This window comes from Hippocampus zosterae, chromosome 17 (genome assembly GCF_025434085.1).
Source record: "Hippocampus zosterae strain Florida chromosome 17, ASM2543408v3, whole genome shotgun sequence".
In the NCBI taxonomy this organism is placed as follows: Eukaryota; Metazoa; Chordata; class Actinopteri; order Syngnathiformes; family Syngnathidae; genus Hippocampus; species Hippocampus zosterae.
Genome location: NC_067467.1, coordinates 446632 through 470000, shown reverse-complemented (window position 1 = coordinate 470000; position 23369 = coordinate 446632). Strand labels below are relative to the sequence as shown.

General features: G+C 52.4%; 2 protein-coding genes across 8 annotated transcripts in view; one reads left to right on the top strand and one right to left on the bottom strand.

The window, feature by feature from the left end:
- Positions 1-17426, bottom strand: part of hdac5 (histone deacetylase 5) — a 20089-nt gene extending 2663 nt beyond the window's left edge. The window contains exons 1-23 of one of the 6 annotated variants that reach the window (XM_052049574.1): positions 16843-17426; positions 16655-16783; positions 11900-12068; positions 5625-5702; positions 5249-5493; positions 4990-5134; positions 4796-4901; positions 4577-4710; positions 4268-4399; positions 4045-4154; positions 3689-3805; positions 3208-3319; positions 2881-2994; positions 2600-2793; positions 2405-2514; positions 2118-2322; positions 1633-1735; positions 1354-1487; positions 1146-1266; positions 751-800; positions 539-646; positions 373-428; positions 175-262 (exon numbers count right to left, since the gene is read on the bottom strand). In XM_052049574.1, the coding sequence (XP_051905534.1) occupies positions 175-262; positions 373-428; positions 539-646; positions 751-800; positions 1146-1266; positions 1354-1487; positions 1633-1735; positions 2118-2322; positions 2405-2514; positions 2600-2793; positions 2881-2994; positions 3208-3319; positions 3689-3805; positions 4045-4154; positions 4268-4399; positions 4577-4710; positions 4796-4901; positions 4990-5134; positions 5249-5493; positions 5625-5702; positions 11900-11921 (2484 nt within the window). In that variant the 5' untranslated portion in view covers positions 11922-12068; positions 16655-16783; positions 16843-17426. Of the gene's footprint in view, positions 1-174; positions 263-372; positions 429-538; positions 647-750; positions 801-1145; positions 1267-1353; positions 1488-1632; positions 1736-2117; positions 2323-2404; positions 2515-2599; positions 2794-2880; positions 2995-3207; positions 3320-3688; positions 3806-4044; positions 4155-4267; positions 4400-4576; positions 4711-4795; positions 4902-4989; positions 5135-5248; positions 5494-5624; positions 5703-11899; positions 12074-16654 lie in introns of all 6 variants that reach the window. The other 5 variants (XM_052049571.1, XM_052049576.1, XM_052049573.1 and 2 more) reach the window with 5 other exon arrangements.
- Positions 17427-19478: 2052 nt separating this feature from the next.
- Positions 19479-23337, top strand: LOC127590475 (transmembrane ascorbate-dependent reductase CYB561). 2 transcript variants are annotated; one of them, XM_052050032.1, is made up of 6 exons: positions 19482-19717; positions 20749-20959; positions 22166-22264; positions 22370-22473; positions 22547-22704; positions 22838-23337. In XM_052050032.1, exons 2-6 carry the CDS (start codon positions 20752-20754, stop codon positions 23028-23030), a joined length of 762 nt encoding a protein of 253 aa, XP_051905992.1. In that variant the 5' UTR covers positions 19482-19717; positions 20749-20751; the 3' UTR covers positions 23031-23337. The 2 variants fall into 2 exon arrangements, with proteins under 2 accessions (XP_051905993.1, XP_051905992.1); XM_052050033.1 differs by lacking the exon at positions 20749-20959 and having other exon boundaries at positions 19479-19717.
- The last annotated feature ends 32 nt before the right edge of the window (positions 23338-23369 follow it).

The following is a 23369-nucleotide window of genomic DNA, read 5'->3' as shown; positions in this document are numbered from 1 at the left end:
AGAAACTGGTTGGAGACCGAGGCTCCGAACTCATGTGTCAATCTACGCGCCGTAAACGGTACGAGACGAGCCAAAAACCTTTTGGGGGGTTTATGGTGAGCAACAGCGCCACCCGCTGTTCAATCGGTATATCTGCGGTGGCAACAAGTGAAACGCATGCGCGAGCTCACTAACCCAGTCCACGATGAGGATCTTGCCCACTCCCAGTTTCTGCTGCAGTAGCTTGCCAGTGATGGCTACAGAATTGAAGAAACAGAAGCCCCTGCTCACACACACACACACACACACACACACACGTGAAGAGAAGGACAAGACAGATTCCTAATTGCCCTCAGAGAAGACCAACTTTGAAAATCAGACGCATGTACGAACATGGCAGTGGATTCCTCGGCGTGATGTCCCGGTGGACGCACGACTGCAAAGCCGTTCTAGTGCAAAGACAGACAAAGACAGTCAAGGATGGGCCTGAAGAAAAAGGTCATGACCTTTTGAGGATACTGTCTGGACATATTCGTCGGTGTGTGTGTGTGTGTGTTACCTTGAGTTCCCCCGCCGCCACTCTGAAGGCCAGCTCGATGACGGAGCCCACCGCCATGCGGACGGCTGCGGACGAGTGCATCTCATTCCACACGGTGTCACTGTCCACCTGCGGGGGGGGGGGGGGCAGTGAAAGCGCTCCAGTTGTGAAAACGGCCAGCGACGTCCCATGATGACTAAGGAAAAAGCTCTTGAAAAGCAAAGAAAAGTCACCCCTATTCCTCCGCACGGAAGGACGGCGTACATCTTCTGACTGATTGGACCTGAAAGCACAGGCGGGCGGCACGCGTGAGAGGACAACTCGGCCGCTGCGGTCGACGCCCAAGAGAAAGTCGGCGGATGCCTTGAGATACCAGCGTTGCAACTTGAGAGTCTCGCCAAGATAGCAGCTTTTGCTTTGGCCTCTCATCAAACTCAACGGAAAACAAAGAGAATGACACATTGGTGCAGCAACACATGTAGACAAACAACGTTTTCAAATTTCAGTGAGGAAACGTGACTTGAGATCAAAGAGTTTTGAGCGTGGTCGGGGAACAAATGCAACGGGGGGTATCTCCGGGCACCGCCCCCCCCCCCCCCCCCCCCCTTCAAAGCCAATCCTTTTGTACCCAGTAGCTTCTTGTGGTCCAGTTTGTGTCGATTCAGCGGACTGGTTCCATAGAGCAGCGTGTGAAACTCGGAATGGACCGTCTGGATCTCATCCAGGGAAGCTTTGCGCCCACGAATTCTCTGCTCGGACACAAACAAGAGAGTGAGCGAGAAGGCTTTCTGCGCACTTACTCTTCTTGACTTCTAGAGCGAGCAAGTGCCCCCCACCTCACAGCGGCCCAGCAAGCCCGTCTCCTGCAGCCTGGACCAGATGCTCTGCACTCTGCCGGCGTGCTCCGGGTGGATATGAGCATTGCCGCAGACGCATTGGTGCTTCAACATCAGACTGTCGTACACGAGTCCTGAGCCAAGGCGACAAGAAAGCAACGGAAACGCCGCAACGTGAATCGTGCCCACGGATCAATATGGAAAATAAAGACTAGAAACGGCGTTTCTGACGTTTTGCCCGTTTTCCGTGCCGGCCGCTTGTCGCTTTAGCACGCTCACCTGTGGTGAAGAGATGTCTGACGGGGTTGACGGCAGCGGCGGGAGAAGACTGCGCTCTTCCCAGAGGTCGGTGAGGCAACGGGGAGGGGAAGGCGCCCATCTGCTGCAAAGAAAAGCCCGGCGCTCCATCAATGGAGGCTACGCGCGCAGTTGGACGTTGACGTCGTCGTCTTTTGTTGTTTACGTAGCCGCTATCGTTCGGTCAATGCGTGTGTGTGTGAAGAGTTCTATACAAACGATCTCTAGAGAAGATTGCTGTGCTCTCCGCCGTCAACTGGGTGAGTCATCACGTGTGGGTGGACACAAAAACACACACTCCAAGACATTTGACGACACACACGCAGTCAATCCAGCGGTTGAGTCATCAGCCGGTGATGTTGGCGTTCCGGTAGCCGTTAGCCGTGAAAAACGAGTGACGGCTCGACACGGGAGTGGCAAAATGGCGACTGGCATCTTTCATACGGAGTTGCTGTGAGTCGACAAACCTGAGAGTAGCTCGCCCGGGCGTCTTCCTCGCCGTCCCCCAGCGGGATGACGTCATCTTCCTCATCCTCTTCGTCCAGTTCACTTTCTGTGCTCTCCCCTTTGACGTGTACGACTCCGCCTCCTTCCTCCTCCTTCGGATGGACGCCGCGCCTTTGGCGGGGGTCGGCGGCGGTGGCGGCGTCGTCGGCCGCCTCGCTCCGAGCCCTGCTCCAAAGGCCGTTTCAAACTCCAGCCGCTTGCCAGCAGATGTGGAAAAGCTACGCCGAGGCCTCCGCTCGGCCATCACCTGTGCGCGCCGTCGTCCTCCTGCATGTCGTTGGTCTCCGTCAGCTCCTCTTCCGTCTCCTCCGGATGAGTGGGAGGCGGTCTGGGCAGGTCGGAACCCTTTGAAAGCATCTACACACACACAAAAAAAAATAAAAAAAATGGCGAGCGCGTGAGGGCAGGCGGGGGGCGCACTGGTCGACGCCTCCCAATGGACCTTGTAATGTTTCTCCAGAAAGTGCTGATGCTGCTGCTGAACCACCAGCTGCTGGAGGGCCTGAGGCGACTGGGGCAGAGGAGCGCTCTGGGTACGGGCCAGGGGCCGATGGCGAGGCAACTTGTGGACCGATCGCATGCCGCCGGAGACGCCTCGCTCCGCTGTAACCAGCGGCGACTGGCTGTACATGGGAACTGGGAGAGCGCAATCAATCAATCAAGCAATCAATCAATCAATCATTTTGGCCGGATTGCAAGTGCGCAGGGAATGCGCGCGCGTACCGGCTAGCATTGCGCTTTGCTGCCTGGCCTGCTCCAGGAGTAGCACGTGCTGTAATAATGACGAATGAGCAGAGTGCGAGCTCGGAGGCGGAGTCTCGACATCATGCCCTACCCCTGCAAACAAAAAAAAAAAGAAAAGAAGAAGAAGAAGCTAGAAAGCAAGATTGATTGCCTATCCTTGAACGAGGAGCTCGACTGATCAAAGATGACAAGACGACGGATGACGGGACACAAAGAGCATTTTCCTGCTTTCACTGAGCCAAACCTCAAAATAGCGCCCCCTGTCATGGATGGCACGAATAGACGGGTCAATGCATGAATGCGCACCTGCGGGCAGGGAGGATGTGGAGAGGAACTTCCCGGTTAGAGCGCCACCCGCCCGCAGCGACTGAACGGCTTGACGCTCCGCCTCCTGCTGGCTCGACAACTTCTGCGAGGCCTGTCGAGCGTGATCATGCGTTCAACAAGCAAATTGGATGACATCATTGGCATCAGAGAAAGCGTTATGGGCGCGTGTAGCGTACGGCGTCACGCCGAACAAAAATTTGCCTCCAGGCTCTGGAGGGAGACAAGAAAGCCGACGATTCGCTTCCTGAACCGCCTCACCCAATTACGGAGACAAATAGCAGGCTAGATAGAGCGCTACGCCCTAGCATAGTCGCGCTTTCAGAAAAGCCGCACGGCATTTTTCGGGGTGCGCTCCAGAGGCCTAAAATTTGGCTCCAAAAAAAAAACGGATCCTTGATGACAAACCGAAAACGAGTCCGACTGCGCCGTCGTGGGTGAGGGCGCGTGTCTTTGTGCCTACCGTGAGGTGCGTGTTGGCAGGGAGGCCTAACGAGATATTGGGAAGAGACGGCGAGGCGTAGAGACTCAGCGGACTCAAGGTGCCATCGGCCCCCAGCGTTTGATGAAGCGATCGAAGCTGCACACACGCACACACACAAACACACACACATTCTCGTTTGCGGTACATTCGGGAGCTTGGCGGAGCTTTCGGATGGAGCCGCGCCCCGCTAACACGCGACATATTTCGTTTGGAGCTCCAAATCCAAACGCCAGCAGAGAACGCAGCACTTTTTGCGGGTATTTTCATCCGCACGTCAACGCCGACGCATTCCTTGGAAACTTTTGCCCGCCGCGCAGGCGGCACCTTTTGCGTACCTCGGTCTGGATGTTGGGCACCGAGCCGGTGTTGCCGTTGGCAATAGCGGAATTGGAACTATTGGGACTGCTGGGCCCTGAACCTGGAGCGCTACTACAGAGAGGAGAGACTGTGAAAATAGATCAAGCCGTCCATCCGTCAGTCAATCGATCGATCCCGTGGGAAAAAGGGGGGGGGGGGGTATTTGCTCGCAATCATCCGGCGGAGGCCGGTGGACGTTACCTGAAATCTCAATGGCTCTTTTCTTGAAGGTGCTAATGACGGTGCCGTCTTTTCTTCGAAGGAGCGGAGAGCTGCGCCTCTCCGCTACTTTCTGCTTCAAGCGCGAACGCACCTTCAGGTTGGGCTCCGACACTGAATGACGCAAAAAAAAGGAGAGAAAACTAAACGTTTTCCCAAAACAAAAGTCAACCATATCAAAGCTCTCCCATCACAAAGCAAGAATGTTTGTGATTGGACGCAAAAACCGAACGCTTTGCTGAAACACTTTCAGTCCATTTGGGTGGCCATTTTTTTTTTTTCCTCGCTTACCCGTCTTGCGCAGCGGAAAGTCGTCCTTGCCCTCGTAGTTCCCCAGCAGCGTAGGAAGTATGTAAGAGGGCGGAGTTCCCGGAGTGTTACCCTGCGGTGGAGAATTGTGCTCCAGGGAAGTGTTCTGGCCTCCCCTGAGGACACACGACAAGGCCCGCCAGGTAAAATAGCGTCAGAGTGAGTCCACATGAGCGATAGGAAAGGTTTTGGCCTCCTTACCAGCACTTTGAGGAGAAGGAATGGTTGAGTCCACCCATGGCGGGTTCTTTCTTGTTCAGGAGGAATTCCTGCAATTTCAACTTGACCTCGGTACTGGCAATGGCACCTTTCGGACACAAACAAAGGGCGCGAGGAATTAGCCGCCGTGTCGCGTGCGCGCTACGGCGGCGACGGCCTCGACGGCCTCGACGCACTCTCTTTGCCTTTCTCCTTATTGCGAAGGAGAAGCAGCTGCTGCTCCAGCCGTAGTTTCTCCTGCTCCTCGTGTCTTTGTTGTTCCAGTTTCCGCTTCTGCTCCAGCTCTTGCTGCCGCTTCGCCACCAGCAGTTCCTGTTGTTGCTTGCAAAGCCACAACAAAAAGGCGTGATCGTGATCGCAACCGCGGCTGCACCGACTGACAGGAATCGGGGGTGGGGGGGGGAGAGCGACGTGGCAAGTGGAGGCGCTCGGTACCTTCAGGTGCTCTTGGAGCTGGACTTCGTGTTGTCTGGTGAGCACTTCGTGTTTTTTCTGGAATTCGGCAAATAGGAGTTGCTTCTGGAGCTCTTGCTGCTGTTTGAGTAGCACCAGCTCGTGCTGGAGCTGCTGCTCCCGCAAAGCCGTATCCACTCCCGCGCTCGCCGCGGGCAAAGGGCCCAGCCTGGGCTCGGTGCGCAGGTCCACGGGGGCTCCGGAGCCGCCGGAGCCGTCTTCGGAACCTGGGGGGGGGGGGGCGGCGTTGAGAGCGCGTTGACTGTCGCCCAAACGCTCGGAGCGGGGGAACGGGCACTTTGGCTGCCGCTCCCAAGCGACAACACTCAAAGACGATTGAGGATGCGTGCGGACTCACCACCTTCGCCACCTCCCCCTCTCGGTTCACCGACTGGGCTCTGCATGCCCGATGGAAGGCTGCTTTTCACCTCCACCACTGCAAGAGAGAAAGAGAAAGAGACGGAATGGCTGAGCAGTCTGCACGATGTTGTCCGCAAACAAAACCAAGAGATGCGCTTGAAGGAACGTGGCATCCGGCTGCCTAGAAATAGCGACAGGAGTTGCCTTCTTCTCGTGTCGACAGATCGCGGGGTTCATTTCACCCCAGTGTTCTTGGGGAAGTTTTTGTTTTGTTTTGCCAGATCTCACAAAAACGACTCGGCAACTTCAGAATAGACGTCCCCAATTAGCTTAGCGGCTTCCGCGGGCGACAAAGATCAGCTGATAGTGTGTGTAAGATGGGACTTTGGAGGAGCGAGCCAAGTCTGCTCCTGATCCGCCACATGCCGTTGGCCCCCGTCCGTCTCCTGAGCGCGGATGATCCCTTCTAATGGATTTGGCTACTTCCTGAAGATGGCAAAAGGTACGTTCGGGCGTCACAAGCTTTCCTATCTGCTGGCCGGACGGGAAATGAAATGGGACCTTCCTCGCAGAGAACTTTTCAACCACCTTCACTGACTTGCCGCATGGCTTGGGCGTGACTTTACTCAACCCAAATAAAGTTTGGTTTATTCAGCTTCACTTCAACCCCCCCCCAAACCCCACACCCGCCACCAGCGCCTCAGCTTTTACGCACCATAAAAAGTAGGAGGTAATCTCATCAAACGGCAACATCCACAAGAAGGCTAAGCTTGTTAGCCATGTCCTGGCAAGCCAGAGGAGAACGTCATTTGGACCAAACGGATTTTGTGACCGATGCTATTGAGGGTATCGTCCTTTCGGAGCCTCTTTCTGCAAATATGAGTTACTCAAAAAAAAAACATCTTACTTAGAAAGAGGAGTGTTTAAAAAGATGCCCCCCAAAGGCAGTTTTATATTTGGTGATGTGTTGGTTCAGTCCCTGCGGCCGCTGCTACCGCAGCACAACCCCCCCCCTCAAACCCCCCAAATGCTGGGAGATGAACACCATGTGTGTCTGCGAACGTGTTTGCAGCCACTCACTTCTCAATTACCTAAACAAATATTCTGGCGTGTCACCGTGACGCACGTGTCTCCCTTTGCACTACAACACAGACACTGTCCCCATGTGTATGTGTGTACGTGTACGTGTGTGTGTGTGTGTGTGTGTGTGTGTGCGCGACAGGCCTCTTGGCAAGAAAGCAGCATTCCACAGCAGCCAGCTTCTGACGTCAAAGCCAAGACATTTATAGTCTTGTAAAGACGCACACAAACTCACAGTAACATACAGTCTGGCAAAGGGGGCGGGGCTCAAAGACACTTTTCGCTCCATAATGTGAGCCGCCGCCGCGCCGTTCGACACAATGAGGCGCGAATCGAGTGAAATGCAGTCCAGGAAAAAAAAAAAACTTCCATCTGAAAGTTTTTTTTAGTTTTTTTCTTGTTTCTTCCTATTCTAACTATTCTTTGTTGTTCCGTTTCCCCGTTTTCTGTCATTTCGACTTCCCGGGACCGCGCGTGTCAATTTGGGAGAGCGATAGTCATCTTTCCGTTTCTTGTCCATAACGCCCCACGGAAGGAAAATAGCTCGGATGACGTCAGCTAAGCAAAAGAGCGCAGACGGAAGCGGGGAAGAACTAAAAGGTTAAAAAATAGTATCATGGCCGCACGCGCTTTGGACAAATGAGTGGCGCGTGTCCCGTTGCCATAGAGACAGCCGGGTGGCGATAGGTCTGGGGGGGGGGCAGTGATTGCAGTCTATTATGCAAGAGAATCAAAGGAGTGACGCATGACGTTCAATGAAGAGAGAAGATCATGACCACTCTCTTGCCGCAATCACTCATCAATTGGCGTTTGTTATTTGAATGGCTGCATTGTTGGAGTTAGCGCGTCGCGCTTGGAAAAATCAAGGTGCGCCAGATCGGCATCCAAACGCCAACTGCAAGATCACGTTTCACTTGGCCGACCGACTGCAGCCTGAAAAGCACGTTGAGAACAGCTCACGCCCGCCCCGCCACGAAAAACAACCAGCGCCGACTACAAAAGTGTGCAGTGGAGATCGTCCGGGCAACCCAATGATGAAAGAATAGCGGAAATCGCAAAAACGCTCCAACGAAAGACGGAGTCACGTTTTCAGACAAATTTGAAAGACGGACCTCGAGGGGAGGGGGGGGGGGCTCGCCTGACCTTTGGTGATTTCGGAACGGAGGCAAGGCTTCCACTCGCGGGGACCCTTTACTCTCTCTTGCACGTCTTTCAATTCATGGCGCTCGCAGGACGGCTAACAATCGAAGAAAAGCTCAACTGGTGAAGTGGGGCGCTTTTTAACAGACACTCAACTTACTTTTTTTTTAACATCTTTACGAATGGCAACAGTTTGAGCGAGGAACAGCTTATCCGAAGTCATATGCTGAGACAAAACTCTTATTTCAGAGCTTGGAGGTATGTCGCTGAAAGCGCCCTTTCCTGAAGACCTCCAAACGCCCCCCCGCCCTCACCACCTGGGTTCCCCGAGAGGACTCACCGGCGGCCGTGGGCATGACAGCGGCGGAGCCCCCGCCGCTATTCAGGAGCTCCAGAGGCTGCTGAGCGTCGGTGGCGGCGGAGGAAAAACAGGACTCGGTCTCATAAATGGTCTGCAACATGGTGCACAATCCCGACACCGTGCGATGCAACAGCATGCCCCGAGGAGGGAAGCGCTCTGTGCGCACAAAAACACTCCCGTCTGCCCGTCCCTTTTCAACAAGAGCGCCGCGTATTCAAGAAGCGCCGGACACTCGTCGCGTGGGGGAGCGCCCACCAGCTCGCGAGTTGAAAACTGCTTCCGTCTACTCCCCAAATTGCCATTGGAAAATCCGATTGTCGTCTTTGGTGATGGAATTGGTTGGGGGATGTCTTTGGGGCTTTCTCTTGAAAAGTGACAGGCGTCCCAAAGAGCCGGCGGGGAAGAGGGACGCCTAGGAACCTTGGAGTCCGGATCCCTGCCGACACACGTCCCGGTCGCCGGCGCGTCGGAGGACGTAGCGGCCGCTCGTTCGGAGCGGAGAGTTGGCTCGGGCCAAGCGAGGGAAAAGGACGAAGGGGAAATCGCCCAAAGGCGCTTGGGGAAAAGTGGCAGCAATTCCGCCCGAGTCTGTCGGCGTGGGGTCAGAGTGGCCGCTTCCCGCGGCGGCCCACGCCGCGGCAAAACGGATACGGGGTGACGGCGAATCGCCCCGCATCAAAGGCTCCTGGCGCCAAACTCTCCTGCCGTCGGATGAGAGCGAGACGAGCGAGATAAGGAAAGGCCGGGAGAGAAAAATAGCTGTGGGAGAGCGCTCCCCGAGGTTCCGCGCTTCCAAAATTAGAATCCGGCGCCGGGAGAACGACACAGAGAGGGAAGCCGATGACACCAAAAGAAAAAGAAAAACAAGGACGTTGGCGCGGCGACGACCGGCCTTCCCCGAGCCGCCCGGGATTCGGATTCCGTGCGAGGAGACAAACTTGACGGAAAAGAGAAGGCTGGCCGCATCGTCAGCCTTCATACGCCCACTCCAAAGAAGTGCCGCTCAGACGGCGCACATTAGCCGTCTGACAGGCGGCGCTCGCCGTGCGCGCGCAGGCGCAGGCGCAAGTCGCGAGTCGCCGCGAGCTGTTGAATGAAAAGCGATTTTCCGAAAGTAGATGACCGGGCGGAGAGGACGTTAAGACGGATAAGCAAAGACACCGACGGCTTTTGTCCTTCCGTGAGGAGAAAAAAAAGGGGGGGGGGGGGAAGACGCTCATCACTTTGAGCCTTTCCCGCAGCTCTCATCAGATAAGCGCCAGAGAGGAGACGGCAACGCGGGACGGGAGCTGGGGAGAGGCGTGACGGAGGCGCCGGCCGTGAAAATAGCCCGCCTCGCACGAGGGGGAGGAGTTACAGATATAAATAGACCACACACACACACACACACAGAGAGAAAAGCCTCAAGCTGTGGATGGGACGCAAGAGGGATGCGCACCCGTGTCATGATTGGCGACGGCGCTCGCCACAATTCACCCGTCAATCAAAGAGTGAGGCTGCGACTGCGACAAGCTCACTCCCGGAGGTGCCCGAGACCGCCCAAACAGAGCCAGGCGCCGTCTCATCTCGCCACTTTAGCTTCGGCCCGGTTCACGTTCCTACATTTTGACCGAACCCAACAATTCTGGAACAGGGACGTCGCCTTTTGATTTGGACTGAAGTTGCTCAGGAAGAAGACGGTCCGGCGCGGCCGGAAAACGGCGCAAATTCAAGGTCTTGGCCGGCAGTCTTCCAAGCGATGTTGAAGACTGGCGGATGAGCGCCGGTCTTGATGGAAAATCCCGAGTGCAGGTCCGCGACCAGACCGAAGATTTTGGTAGCGAGACCTTAAAAATGAGGTTCGCACGTGGGAGGGACCAGCGTACCATTAGCATACCGTAGCCCTCAACTCTCCACACGCGCAAAACACATCACCTAGCGCATCACCTAGCGCGTCGCCTAGCGCGTCGCCTAGCGCATCGCCTAGCGCATCTTGTTTTAGTGCCCATCTGTGGTCGGGCCAGAGTCCTCAACCGACCCGCACGACAGGTTTCAAGTCGGGCCTCGGACTCGGCTTGAATGCCTGATGGAGAAATCCATCGACAAAACCGCATCACGTTTCAAGTTTCCCTTCATTGTATTTTGCGATAAAAGTTCAAAGTGGCGCACAGGGAGCCCAGCGTGTGATCGTCGGAGCAACTAAACTCTCCGAGATCCGCCCCCGCCGATATTGAAGACAATTTTCATTTCTTGAACTTCCACGCATCTGCTCAACGAGCGGGAATGTTTTGACGTTGACCGTTCCAATACTTTCGGAAGGCGAGTACATCCGGTGGCCGGGAAAGCTCGCAAGGGCAGAAACGTCGCGACGCCTAAGCCCCTCGTGTTCTCCCCCCCCCCCCCCCAAATATCCGCTGACAACATCTGAAGTGTGCCCCCCAAAATAGGCCGGTGCTCAAGGGCAGCATTTTCCAGCAGTGCAAAACCCGGGAGACGCCGCCGAGCACGCCGGCGTCAAAGAGCTGCACTGCGCACTTTTGCCGTCTGCGCGGATATTATTAATTGAAAGCGCCGGCTGCTATTTTTAGCCGTCCGTTTGTTCCATTCAGCGCCGGATTCCAAAGCCAATTCGCCCGCTTCAAGTTGACGGCACGAGAGAACGCCGGGGGTGTTTCGGCGTTTCCTTTCCGGGAGAGAACAAAGCGCACGCCGGCGTTTCCGGGAATCGGTCACCTTCCCCCCTCCCCTCCCGTGTCAACGGCTCCGTATGCCCCCCCATGGGCAGACTCGGGATGACTCACGGGCAGAATGCAAAGACAACGTTCGCATATTTGGTGCCCCCCCCCCAAAAAAATATCTCAAATCTATGCGCAGCACATCATCATTCGGTCATGCAAAATGATTGATCGGCCTTTCCGAGCGTCCGTACAAAATTTGCAGGGTGACGGAGCAAAATACATCTCAACGGTCTCACATACAAAACACGCCTGCTGAAGGTGTGTGTGTGTGTGTGTGTGTGTGTGTGTGTACTGCAGTGGTTGAGCGGATGACTCATCTCTGCGTTTCTATTTGCGGCGCATCAACCGCTGGAGTTGCACTGTGTCTTGCGCGCGCCAGCGTGTGCACGCGTGCTACATCCGTCGCCATGACAACCAAATGACAGTCGGCGTGACAAGTCCAGAAGGTGCCCGGGTGACTCCATGGCTGTGCATATTTCAACACCGCAAACATCCACGGCTCTCACTCTCGGATCTCCGCAGTTTGCCGCCGTCAACGCAGCCCGTCGATGAATCGGATAAAAATCAACATTTTGAAATCGAGTGGATGACTTTTTCGTCGTTGCAATTTTAACTCATTCAGTAGCAGCCAATTCCGGAGCAAGTCTGAAAAGACGTCGAAAAACGTCTTTGGGAGTGAATGAGATTATTTACGGCAAATAAACAACTATGAAGTCAATCACTTCTGAGGCCGGACTCAGGGGGTGGGGGGGGGGGCGAAAGTGAAACCGACAGGATGCTGAGGGTGCATCGTGCACAGACACGATATAATATAGCATCTTAACAACACACATACATACCCGTCACGATGTAACCCGGGGACCGGTGGATCGTGATCGACATATTAGCGCCAGAGCGCTAAGCTCATCGCCGGCGACGAGCAAATTTGTCCAACAATTACTCAGCGCCGACATCGGGGGATCAATGGAAACTTACCGGAGGTGTGTGACGAATTCATGGAGGCCGAACGTGGCCTCGGCTTTCTGATGACTTCGAGTCGGCGTGCGCGTGCGTTAAAGTGGGTCCTCCGCCTCGGCCATGCGCCGCGGGGCAGACGACGGATGGGCGGATAAACGGATGAATTCGACCTCGTCCTCGGCGGCGACTCTTCTGGGGGGAGGGAGAAAGAAAGAATATTGAGCCACGTCTTCAAAACGGGGCTCGTACGCTTTGGATCGGAAGGGAGAAATGAAGATCACAGCGACAGTTTCTGAATTGAAAGAAATTGCACCTTGTTGGGGGGGGGGGGGATTTTTTAGTTTCTGACAAAGGAGGATCAACGGTGGCCGATGCTCGTTTGTGTCAGGGTCACGTTGCTTGTGCCCATTTTGTTTTCCGCATTGTGTTATAGGGGGCTTGAAAAGCTCAACTCGAAAATGAAAGCGCTAGCCAGACACGCGGGGAGACGTTTGGACGTTTTGGTGACGGGTGGTGACCCGAGCCCGGAGCGACTGCTGCTCCGTTGTCATTTTCAGGCCACAGCAAGGGGGCAAAATGGCCACCCCCCCTGAGATGGAGAAAAGGGGATCGTCTGTTATGGAACATATTCCACCCACAGTCCCTTACGTTGGGCTGCTCGGTAGTCTGCTGCCACCTACTGGCCCTTTTCTTGATTACAGCAACAAGAAGGTCCAAAGCAACAGCCGGAAACAAAACCTGTCCGTCCATCCATGCATTTTCCGACCCGCTTTATCCTCTGCCGTCGGCGCAGTAGGCGGGGGACACCCTGAACCGGTCGCCAGCCCATCGCGGGGCACACCGAGACGAACAACCATCCGCGCTCACACTCCCACCTCGGGACAATTTGGAGTGTTCAATCAGTTTGGCCGTTGCCGTGTCGTCGCAAAGAAGACGGTACCGGCACGCCAAGGACGGTGTCCGAAGCCGAACGCGGAGCGAAGACTGCGCTTTGCCACCTGTGGGAACGCCGAGAACTCGGAGCGGTTGGGCTCCCGGGGTGACTGACCCCTACATGCTCGTCATTTTTCATTGCAGCGAGAGTCAACAACGCTTAGGGGCGCTTTACTTTTGGAGTCTTGTACAAATGCACAAAGACATGGCATCGCCGCGCTATGACCGCACTTGAGTGGATAGTGCATCAAATTGGAAGCCGGGGGATCAAAACCTCATGCAAACGCAACCTAACGAATCGAAATTGGAACGGAACCGTCGGGCGATGACGAACGTGCGGCGATACAATCCGCCCACTTTGAGAAAGTGTCTAAAAAACAAAGCAGCGCACTGGAAGTGTCCTGAATTTGGCTTTGTTGACTGTGCGGCTCTTTTCCAGCACCTTAGTTGCATGTCGCTGCCAAGATAATGAGAGGAAATGTCCCCGAGAGAAGGGACAGAGAGAGAGTGGGGGGGGGGGGGATGGGGGGGGGGGGGTCACAGAGCAGAGGACTTCAGCCTCTGGAAGTAAGCAGACCAACCCGCCGGCCAACTGCAGCAGAGGTGAAAAGGCAAAAAAAAAAAAAAACCCAGGAAGGTCAAGGAGGACACGGAGCGTGTACGCCCGCCTCACGCCACTCTGCACTTCACTCCAACATGCGCCAAAGAATTAACCAAAATAGAAGAGTCTCACTCTCCCGCCTCCCGCGTCTCCTCTTCACACCAGCGTTTCCTAAAATACCCGCTCCCCCTCGCATGCGGGAGAGGAGCAGGAAGTGCTGCCTGGCAACCAAAGAGACGGCTGCCGTGGCAACGCTTCACCTGAGCATCTCTTGCCTAAACAAACAAGCGCTACGTCGCGACTCTCGGTTGGAGGCGAGGAGACAAATTGTTTGGGATTTTTCAAGCTTTTCGGGTGGCCAAGGGCCCCGTACCTCACTTGACGAGTTGCCCCCCCCCCTGCACCGAGCAGTCGCCCAAACCCACATTCAGAAGTAAAACAGAAATACAGTAGTTCCCCTTGGATATATCCAGAAAAACTGTTCAAAATGTCAATCAATTATTAGTTGTTATTATTATTTTTTTCCGACACCCTCCCTTCTCACTCTGCCAAACTCCAGACTCCAACCTCCTTTTTTTTTTTTTTTTTAACTCGCCTCGTGGACCGTGACAAATGTCATTTTGAGAATTTATGCCGCGGGCCACAGAAAAACGGATGGCGTGCCGCAAAGGGCCCCGGGGCCGCAGTTTGCATGTCAGCGAGACGGATCACAATTTGGGATGTCAGCACATCACGTGTGATGCGGGCGCATCCCATGAGAGCTCATTTCCTCCGGCATCAAAAGATTCAATCTGAGAAGTGTGCTTGGCTTTTGCCTTGTTTTCGGGAAACTTTTTTTTTTTTTAAATGAATAAAAAAACAAAACAACACAAAGATTGGCTGTTTCCGTGCGGACGAGGCCTTCGTTGATGTTAGCCCTGCGCGTCCTCTAACGGCAGCGTGCTTTGGGAACAAGTTCAAAGATCACCAATCAATAACGCGGGAGACAGTGGCTCAAATTAGCACGAGCCTCGAGGTTCCAATCGGTGCGGGTGGAAGCCTTTGAGCGCTGCGAGTCGTTTGAAGTTGGGCGGCAGGCGCCCTCTCGGCATGAACCTGAGATTCGGGTTCGCTCCGTCTAGGTTTTCTTTTTCCATTGAAGTTCTTTCCAACTCGGGAGAGTGCTTTGACATGTATCTCAAGTATCAGCGGTATCGATATTTGGTATCAGTATCCGAAAAATGAACGCCCGCGAGTTTGGCGTTGCCTTCAAAAGGGGAATTGATGATCAGAACACTTTGTCGAAGCAGGACCTCAACTTGAGCAAAACCCCCGCAAAATGACCGGCGACTTGAAGTGGGTTGCACTGCGCAGTGCGCGGAAATATTACGCAACTAATGCGCCAAATGCACTCTTGACCCCTGAGATCTGACTTGCGGGCTTGAAAGCGGCCATTATGCAGCTGCAAATCCCTCATTCAAAGTCCTTCCAGACCATCGGCAAAGGGATTGAAGCCCCTCGGGGAGGCGGTGACGTGGCGGATTTAAACTGCAACAAGCCTTCCGACAACCAGTTTGTGAATTGGAAGCATGCACGACGGTCAACTCGATGACGCTGACAGGCAAGGGCTTCGGACTGGTGTGGCGCTCGAGACGAGACCGAGGGCTGAAGAAGCAAACTCAACATCGCGAGCCCGGGGCAAAGATTAAAACTCCAAACTTTGTAAAAGTGAGGCGGACGTGCAAAACACAATTCAAATCAATCAATCAATAATAATAAATGTCTTTTTATGTTTTTGTTTTTTAAATTTCATGAAACCCGTCTGTGTCTTTTCTACGGCATCACTCACGGGTCTGAAGTGGCAAGAAAGAGGTCAAGTGGGAGAACGTATCAGAAAAGAAAAGTCAAATTCAATTCTTCTTCATGTCTACACAAACGGTTGCATCAAGAGGGCGCAAATAAAGAACCCAACTACACGGTGGCGGCAAGTCCCGCATGATGTCAAGTCGGTACATCAAAGTCAGATGGCTCATGATAATAACGCACCAACAGTGGCATTTTAAGCTAGTTTAGTGCAGTGGTCCCCACCCGCCGGTCGGCGGACCGATACCGGGCCGCAGGGAGACAGACCGGCGGGCCGTGAGCAAATTTGCTTCATCAAACGTGGCGGAAAGGTCTCGCCGATCTGAGTCCCCCTTCAAACGTTGCTTTTCGCGTTGAAATCAACAGAATGCGCCTAGACTGTACACAAATGAAGGAGCAGTCAACAGCCTATGGGCAGCCATGACTTCCGAAGATGAAGCCATTTGGACAAGAGAACTTCCTCCCCTGACGACGAGATGGAGGAAGCCGTTGTCCGCGCCGTGCCGTCCAAAACAAGGCGATACTGTACAAGAAACCTGTTGAATCGCTTGAACAAGCCGCGCCCGAGTGCTCAAGTGGAAAGCATGAAAGAAAGCGAGCAGAGTTTGTACAACCTGCCCGCGGAAACGTGAGCACTTCGCTCGCTAAAAACCACCCGGAAGCCACCGGATGGTAGCCATGTCGCTCACAGCTTACGTAGGACCGTAACTTCAAAAATGTTAACATTTACATGATGGGTGGCACATTTGTTATTCCTCGATTGTTTCTAGTTCACGGGGTTATTTTATTTTAGTCTACATTTGTTGGGTAGTAGAACAGCACTGTTTGAAACGAGCGAACGTTAATAAAACGTTGAGTTACTCTACAATCATCTTTGTCGTCAGTAGCAGTGCTTTAAAACAGGCAATTCAGAACCAATGTGGGGGGGGGATGGTTGCCGGTTCGCGAACAGCCTGAACCCGTGAGACAAAAAACGGTTGGGGACCACGGCTTTAGTGAGGCGGGATGGTGTGCAGTGGTAGCTGTTAGCTTAAGGCGTGGACTGGAGAAGACCGACCGTCGGCTGCCTACTTCAGGCTGCCAACTTCCAAGTTGTGCCCTGGTTCGCTCGCGACACGCTGTCACTTGAATACAAACGCAACCATCGGCTAGGAGGCCGAGGCGCGTGGCTATTGTGTGGCCCAAAGTAGCTCGTCGCGTGTTGCGCGTGTTTTTTTTTTCGAGATTGGCGTGTTTTTACTAATCAGATGCCAGTTTTGCGTCCTTTAGCTAGCCATAGCAGCGCGTTTGCAAGTTAGCCAAGCGCGAATAACGGCTCGACAAACCAAACAATTCACTGGACGGTTAGGCAATAAAAGGGAGCGAGCGTGGCAGTCACGCATAAAACGCACAAGCACCCACTTGGCTTTCTCTCGGTGCACGGTTACCGTGGATGTCGGCGGGTCCTCCTGGAACGTGTACTAGTGCCCTGGTGTCTTCCCAGCGGCTCCGGCTGCGGCTCCGGCTCCCATCGCGGCTCGCAACGTCTCCACGAAAAGCAACCGCGGTCGGAACGTGAATTTTCCACAACCGGGCCGCGACTCACCTCCTAAGGTTTCGCCACCTCCATATTTACAGTCCGTCTCGCTAGCGTTCCCCGCGCCTTCTCCTCTCCGCCGCCACCACTAACAACAACATTATTGACGTCCTCCTCCTACCACGTGACCGGTCTGCCGACGCTAAAAATAGACCCCATAGAAACCAATGGAAAGCGACCCACGGAAAGGCAGGCGGGCAGGATTCGCCATGGACGAGCAGAGCTACGTTGAAGTTGATCTGAAATGCTTCACCCACCAACTCTCTAATTGTTGTAAAAACAAAGTGTAGGTGGTGACAATTAGCTGGTAGTGATAGGGCTACTTTCGTGCGTGTGTGTGGGGGGGGGGGGGGGCGGCTCTTAAATCTTAAAAATCTGCCGCTGTTCAAATATTTACTGACCTAACTGGACACACAGCTCAGTCCTGCGACCTGTATATGAGGAAGCTACGGGGGAATAGAAAATGAAAATATGACGAAAGACGGGGGATATGCATATGATGATCGAAAGGAAAAAAGCGCCAGAAAGTGAGACAGAAGAGACAGCAAGGGAGCCATCATGGTGGAAGGATGGATGAAGACGAGTGTGGAAGAACTGCAGTAGAAGAGAGGGAGCTCAAGAACACAGTGCGCTGTGGAGGTGGAATAAAAGGAAGGGGAGCGCAACGGAGACACAAATAGAGAGAGAGAGAGAGAGAAGCAAAGAGCTATTCTGGTAATGATGTTGTTGCCATGGAGACGCTTTTCCCCAGTCAGACTACTCCACAGGTGCCTTGTGGGTTTTTTTTTCACAGCACGTCACTGATTGGTGGTGATCTGTTGGGACATTGACTGGTTGTCCCAAGTGAAGGGCAAAGGTCATCCCTTGCACGCCATTGCACTTGCAATGCATTTGGCTTCTGGTGACACCTGCAACAGTAGAGAAATCCTTGATCCCAAAGGGCCAAAGGTGATGCACATACACACATGCCCTTCCCGAACAAGCATGAAACTTCACTGATGATTTTTGCCGTTTATTGTGACACCACATATATATCCATAAGCGTTGCCTAATCACCGTAAGAGCCAAAACAGATTTCACAACACCTCCATATAATTAACAAACATGGGTAACTTTCTACACAAAATATTCACAAACAAAAATGCTCAGAGATAAAATGATGAGACAAAACACATCTTTAGCCTCTTGGGAGGGGCTGCCAGGGTGAAAAAAACGTTTGGTATGACCCCGTCACAAACTTCAGCCAGACTTAGGACTTCAAGTTAGCTTTTTGTAAAATGGGCTACCCAGAAAATGACAATTGAAATGAAAATTTCAAAATAAAATGACAGATGATGGTTCTTTACATTGTTGTGTTTGTACACATCCCACAGTAAGCGAGTAGTCATAACATCTGCTAATTTAGTAACAGAAGAATCACATCACCATTGCCAACCCACTCAGGTCAAAATATAACCCAGTCGGACTGCAGACAACATTATGGCGCTGCAAAGACGGTGGGAAAATCGGTCCGTTGGTGCCAGTCGGAGTTATTAGACACTAAAAGAGATCAAGAAAAGACGCACGCGCACACTAGCACTGGTGAGTCAGATCTCTGCGTCACAGGAGAAATCAAAAATGTCAAGCAGAAAAACAGTACACACACTCACACACACACGAGACACAAACAATCATGGCCGTGGGCACCACTTTCAGACATGATTCAGGATAGCCTTGATAATCTCTGTCGATCTTGTACAATAATGCCCACGTGGGAGGGTTGTCTGGGTTTTTTTCCACCCCGGCACATAAGGACACAGTTGCTTAACATACCAAAGTAATATTGCAAAATAAGCTCGTCATTGTGGGAGGATGCGTCTTAAAATGGCGTTACTGTACTCGAAAGAACAAGTTCTGCTCCAACTTGTGCATATGTCAAGTAGGCCGAGTGTTCCTCGCACCTTGAGCAGAAACATCTGGCTAAATGGTGCGACTGCAGCGCCCTCAACGGGAGAAAAGGGGTACCGCCAGCCATGAGTCACCCCGGAACAAGCGTGTGAGGAACCGCTCGTTGTGGAGACAAATTTCGGCTCATTAACGTGACCAAGGTGAAGGCGTTTTATCGTCACCCGCTAACTATTTGTGTGCGTTGAACTTATCGACGTATAACGTTCTCCTTCAAGCAACTTTTTTTTCACATTCAAGGCACGACAGTCAAGAAAAAAGGCTAAACTCACCATTTAGCGCCGTTTTTTTTAATCGCTCCTTCTTGGGCAAATGACATTCAAAGGCTTTCTTTGTTCGTTCTCCACCCGGAACAACGGAATTTTCAAACACGGCAGCAATCCACCCCCCCGCCGAAACATAAGTAACTCACCTAAATTACCGTACGAAAAGAACTTACCTCGACAACATTACAACACATTAACGAAAGACTTTCAACATTTAAAGAAATCAAAATGAGTTTATGAAATTATGAAAAGACCCTCCTGTGAAATTGATTTTAAAATGCTTCAAAGACCGTCATCAAAAGTGGAACCTGTTTCTTCCTCTTGGGTTGCTCTTCTTTTGTGGTTGCCCAGGCAACCAGCCCCGTCACGTTTGAGCCGGGTCGTCACTCGGGTCTGTGACGTCATCGTGGAGTTTGGATTAATGCCGCCTCCCCCTAAAAAATAAAAAACCAACAGATTTCTTTTCAAATTTAAACATGACCGTCACAATTGGACACGGGCAGCAAGGTAGCACGATTGATTGATTTACTTCTTTGCGGACTTTGGTGTAGTCACGTGGGTTGGGTCCGTTTCCGAAGCCCCGAGCGCTCCACTTGAGGGCGGAGGAAGGCGGATGTATAAATCCCCCACCTCGCGAACTGCAAAACAACTGTACCCAGCAGAACTACGACGTCGTAAGTATTGACACGACTCTTTCTACGCGGCAGACTGTTTAAAAGTGATTTTGCGGTCGGGGCGATGTAGTCAAACGCGCCATGTCGGAACAGGTGGCAGGCAGCTCGCCCTTCTGACAATGGAGATCCGTGTGCGAGACGGTCGTCATCTTCGTTCGATCCGCGGTGGTCTCATTTTGGAGGTCCGACATACTGGCCACGATATGATATGGACAATGACATCGCCAGATTTTTTATTTTTGTCGGGTGGGGAATGTGACAACACTTGATGCGAGGGGTCCCCAGGAGGGGCGGTGCCTACGTCCGTGCGTCATTTGTATCATGCCATCCACAATCAGGGGTTCGTGAAATAAAATTCATACAGACACAAAAGAAAAAAAAAAGTCACTCTAACCTACAGATTTCCAAAATATCGCGGACATTTTAACAACGATCGATAAACCAACATGTCGCATGGGTCATTGTTTGACCGCTAATTGATGGATGACTACTCGTTCAGCTCTTTTTCCAATTCATTTTGCTAACGAATCCCGGCAGTATCCATGGATGCATCCTATTCTCACGAGGGTCTCGGGCGTGCTGGAGCCCATCCCAGCTGTCTAAGGGCAGCAGTCGGCGGTGTGAGTGTGAGCACGAATGGGTGTTGGTTTAGGTGTGCCTTGCTGACCGGCAACCTGCTCAGGATGTGTGGCCCGTTGACTGCACCGGCACGCCCGCGACCCATCGTGAGGATGATTAGAAAATGGCTGGATGGATGCTTAGCTAGTCCTTGTGTGGGTTGGCTTGGTCATCAGAAACCATTCAGTGTGATAACCATGCAAAAGAAAATCAGGAAGGGTGAAAATCCTTTTTCACGTCACGGTCGACGCCGATATTGGAAAGAGAGATCCGATTAGACTTCAATTCGATGTCCTAACCTCATCTACTTCCTAACCGAGTTTGGCAGATTGCAAATGGAGCTGCAGGCAAAAGACATGATTTGCGCGCTCTCTCCCCCCCCCCCCCCCCCTCCCTCCCTCTGCGCGTCTCAGATCATGGAGGATTCTTCTGCTCCACGTTCTGCACGCTCCACCTTTGCGTGGCTGGTAGGAGGCTCGCAGGTTCTGGGCGTGACATCGGTCGTGCTGACCGGCGTGTGGATGGGTCACTACCACGGGGGCTTTGCCTGGGACGGCACGGAACAGGAATTCAACCTGCACCCTCTGTGCATGATTCTGGGCCTGGTCTTCTTACAGGGAGATGGTGAGCAGGATGAACTTCACACATCTTGATTTAATTCACCACCGGCTACTTTCAGGCCCTTCTTTACCCGACCACGTGAAAAAGAACATTAAAAAATATATAAAGACGTAGCTGGGATTAATGGAAAAAAAAACATTTAGCATTGAGTGAGTCAGACAAATGGATCATTAATAGTGTGAGACAGTTTGTCATTGCAAAGTCAAAATATGAACTCCTTATTAACGCTAGTATATCATCAAAATATTAAATACAAGTTGATATTTTGGGCAAAATCTTGTGACTACAATTAAATGCTCTTCCTGCAGCATTACTAATCAATGTCTGTGGGCCCTTTTTTCTCCTTCCTCTCTCTCTCTCTCTCTCTCTCTCTCTCTCTCACTCCCCCCCCCCCCCCCCCCCCCCCCTTTGGGTCCTGCAGCTCAAAGTACTTTTGGTAAACAGTCTAACGACATCAGCTTCTGTGCTTCAACAGGACAGCTGTCAAAGCGAAATTGCATTAAAGCGATAACGGCAAAGGTCAGCCCAACATTAGTTCGATGTTTACAAGTGATGAAAACACCCCAGGCGTTGGGGGTGGGGGGGCTCTGCACACACGCCTGCACTTGCAGCAGTGCGTTTACATTGTTTAATGTTTCCATTGTCAGTTTAAAACATTTATGGCGGCTTGTTCACACACGGAGTCCTTTTGCACCGTTGTCGACTGTGGTCTTCGTTTTCACTCTTTCCATCACAGGCACGTCGAATATTTAGAAACATAAATTACAAATGAAACATACATACCATTTAGGCCTGCTAGTGAACAAACGGGGGTACTTAGATATGATTTATTCATCTTCTTAACCGGTCGCACCGCTGCGTGTAGCATCAGACTCGTGCTAGCTGAAAACAGGAAGTGACCCAAGTGTGCTCTCGGGAGTTAAGCTAGCAATTTTTACGCATTTCGTTTATCTAGCCAACTAAATATTTTTTACAGTATACTGTAGTCCGACAAATTGCAGAAAGGTATAGGAAAATGAAAACAAGGCACATATATAAGTCGCGCGCCGCGTCAAACGTTCAATAAGCATTAGTGGACCAACAGCGCTCCCTAGCGGCAGAAGAAAAGTACAGTTACACTTCAACAGCTGTGAGAACATTTCTCAGCCCCTTGAATGGAAACTGTTTGCATTTTAAAAGTACTTTATGTTCATCTCTCTCTTTTCCCAGCCATCCTGGTCTATCGAGTGTTCCGTAACGAGGCGAAGAAGAATGTGAAGGTGCTTCACGGCATCATTCACTTGCTCGCCCTCATCATCAGCGTTGTCGGTAAGTTCGGGAGAGAGAAGCGCTTCGGTTTTCGTGAGGCACCGTGCCCGATATCACGCATTTACCGGAGGACATTTTGGTTGTGGCGTGATGTGTGTTGCTTAGGTATGGTAGCCGTGTTCGACTCCCACAGAGCAGCCAAGTATCCAAACATGTACTCCTTGCACAGTTGGTGCGGCATGGCTACCGTTGTTCTTTTTAGCTTACAGGTAGGTAGCTGCACGTTTTACACGCACATATGGCAGCAGATACTTTTTTTCCCGATTTTTTTTCTCTTCACAGTGGGTCATGGGTTTGTTGTTCTTCCTGTTTCCTGTGGCGTCGTCATGGTTGCGAGCAACGTACCTCCCCGTTCATGCGTTCTGCGGTCTGGGCCTGTTGGCTCTGGCCGTCGGGACCAGCTTGCTCGGTATCACGGAGAAGCTCCTCTTCAGCATCATGTACGTCCGCATCGACTGCATGCGTCATCATTCAACCGATACTACTGATACTTACCGATACTTACCGAGCGTAGTTGCCAAGGCGTGGGGCATCACTGACCTACTAATCGTAGCCTCTTGTTCTCTGGGCCAGGTCAAGCTATCCGCAATTTCCACCCCAGGGGGTTCTGGCTAACGTTTTGGGCCTCCTGCTTGTATGTTTTGGAGCGCTGCTGTGTTACATCATCACCAGGGAGGAGTACAGGCGGCCACCCAACCCCGAGGAGGAATCTTTGGCGGTCCACTTCAAGACCCTGACGGAAGGGGGCTCACCCGAAATGCCCTAACTCTTTTGCTTCCTTCTGACTTTTTGTGGAGGGCTCTTGAATCACCGATGATGGCGGCATCCAATTAAACCAGGATGCGGGCCAATTGCAATGAATTGGGACCCCCGCCTCAAAAAAAAAAAGAAATGATGCCCGCTTTTGATTGACACTGCCAAAGAGATCTTGCATCGGTGTGGATGTGCGTTGGGTCAATTTGCTTGTTTGTCAACCGTGCATGTACAGTATATTCGCTAAACTGTTAGTGCTTTTGAAGACATTGGACATTGGCGTGAACATGTTCAGAAAATAAAGTCAATCATCATCATCATTTCCTGGTTGGTGTCAGGCCCCCAAAAAGTA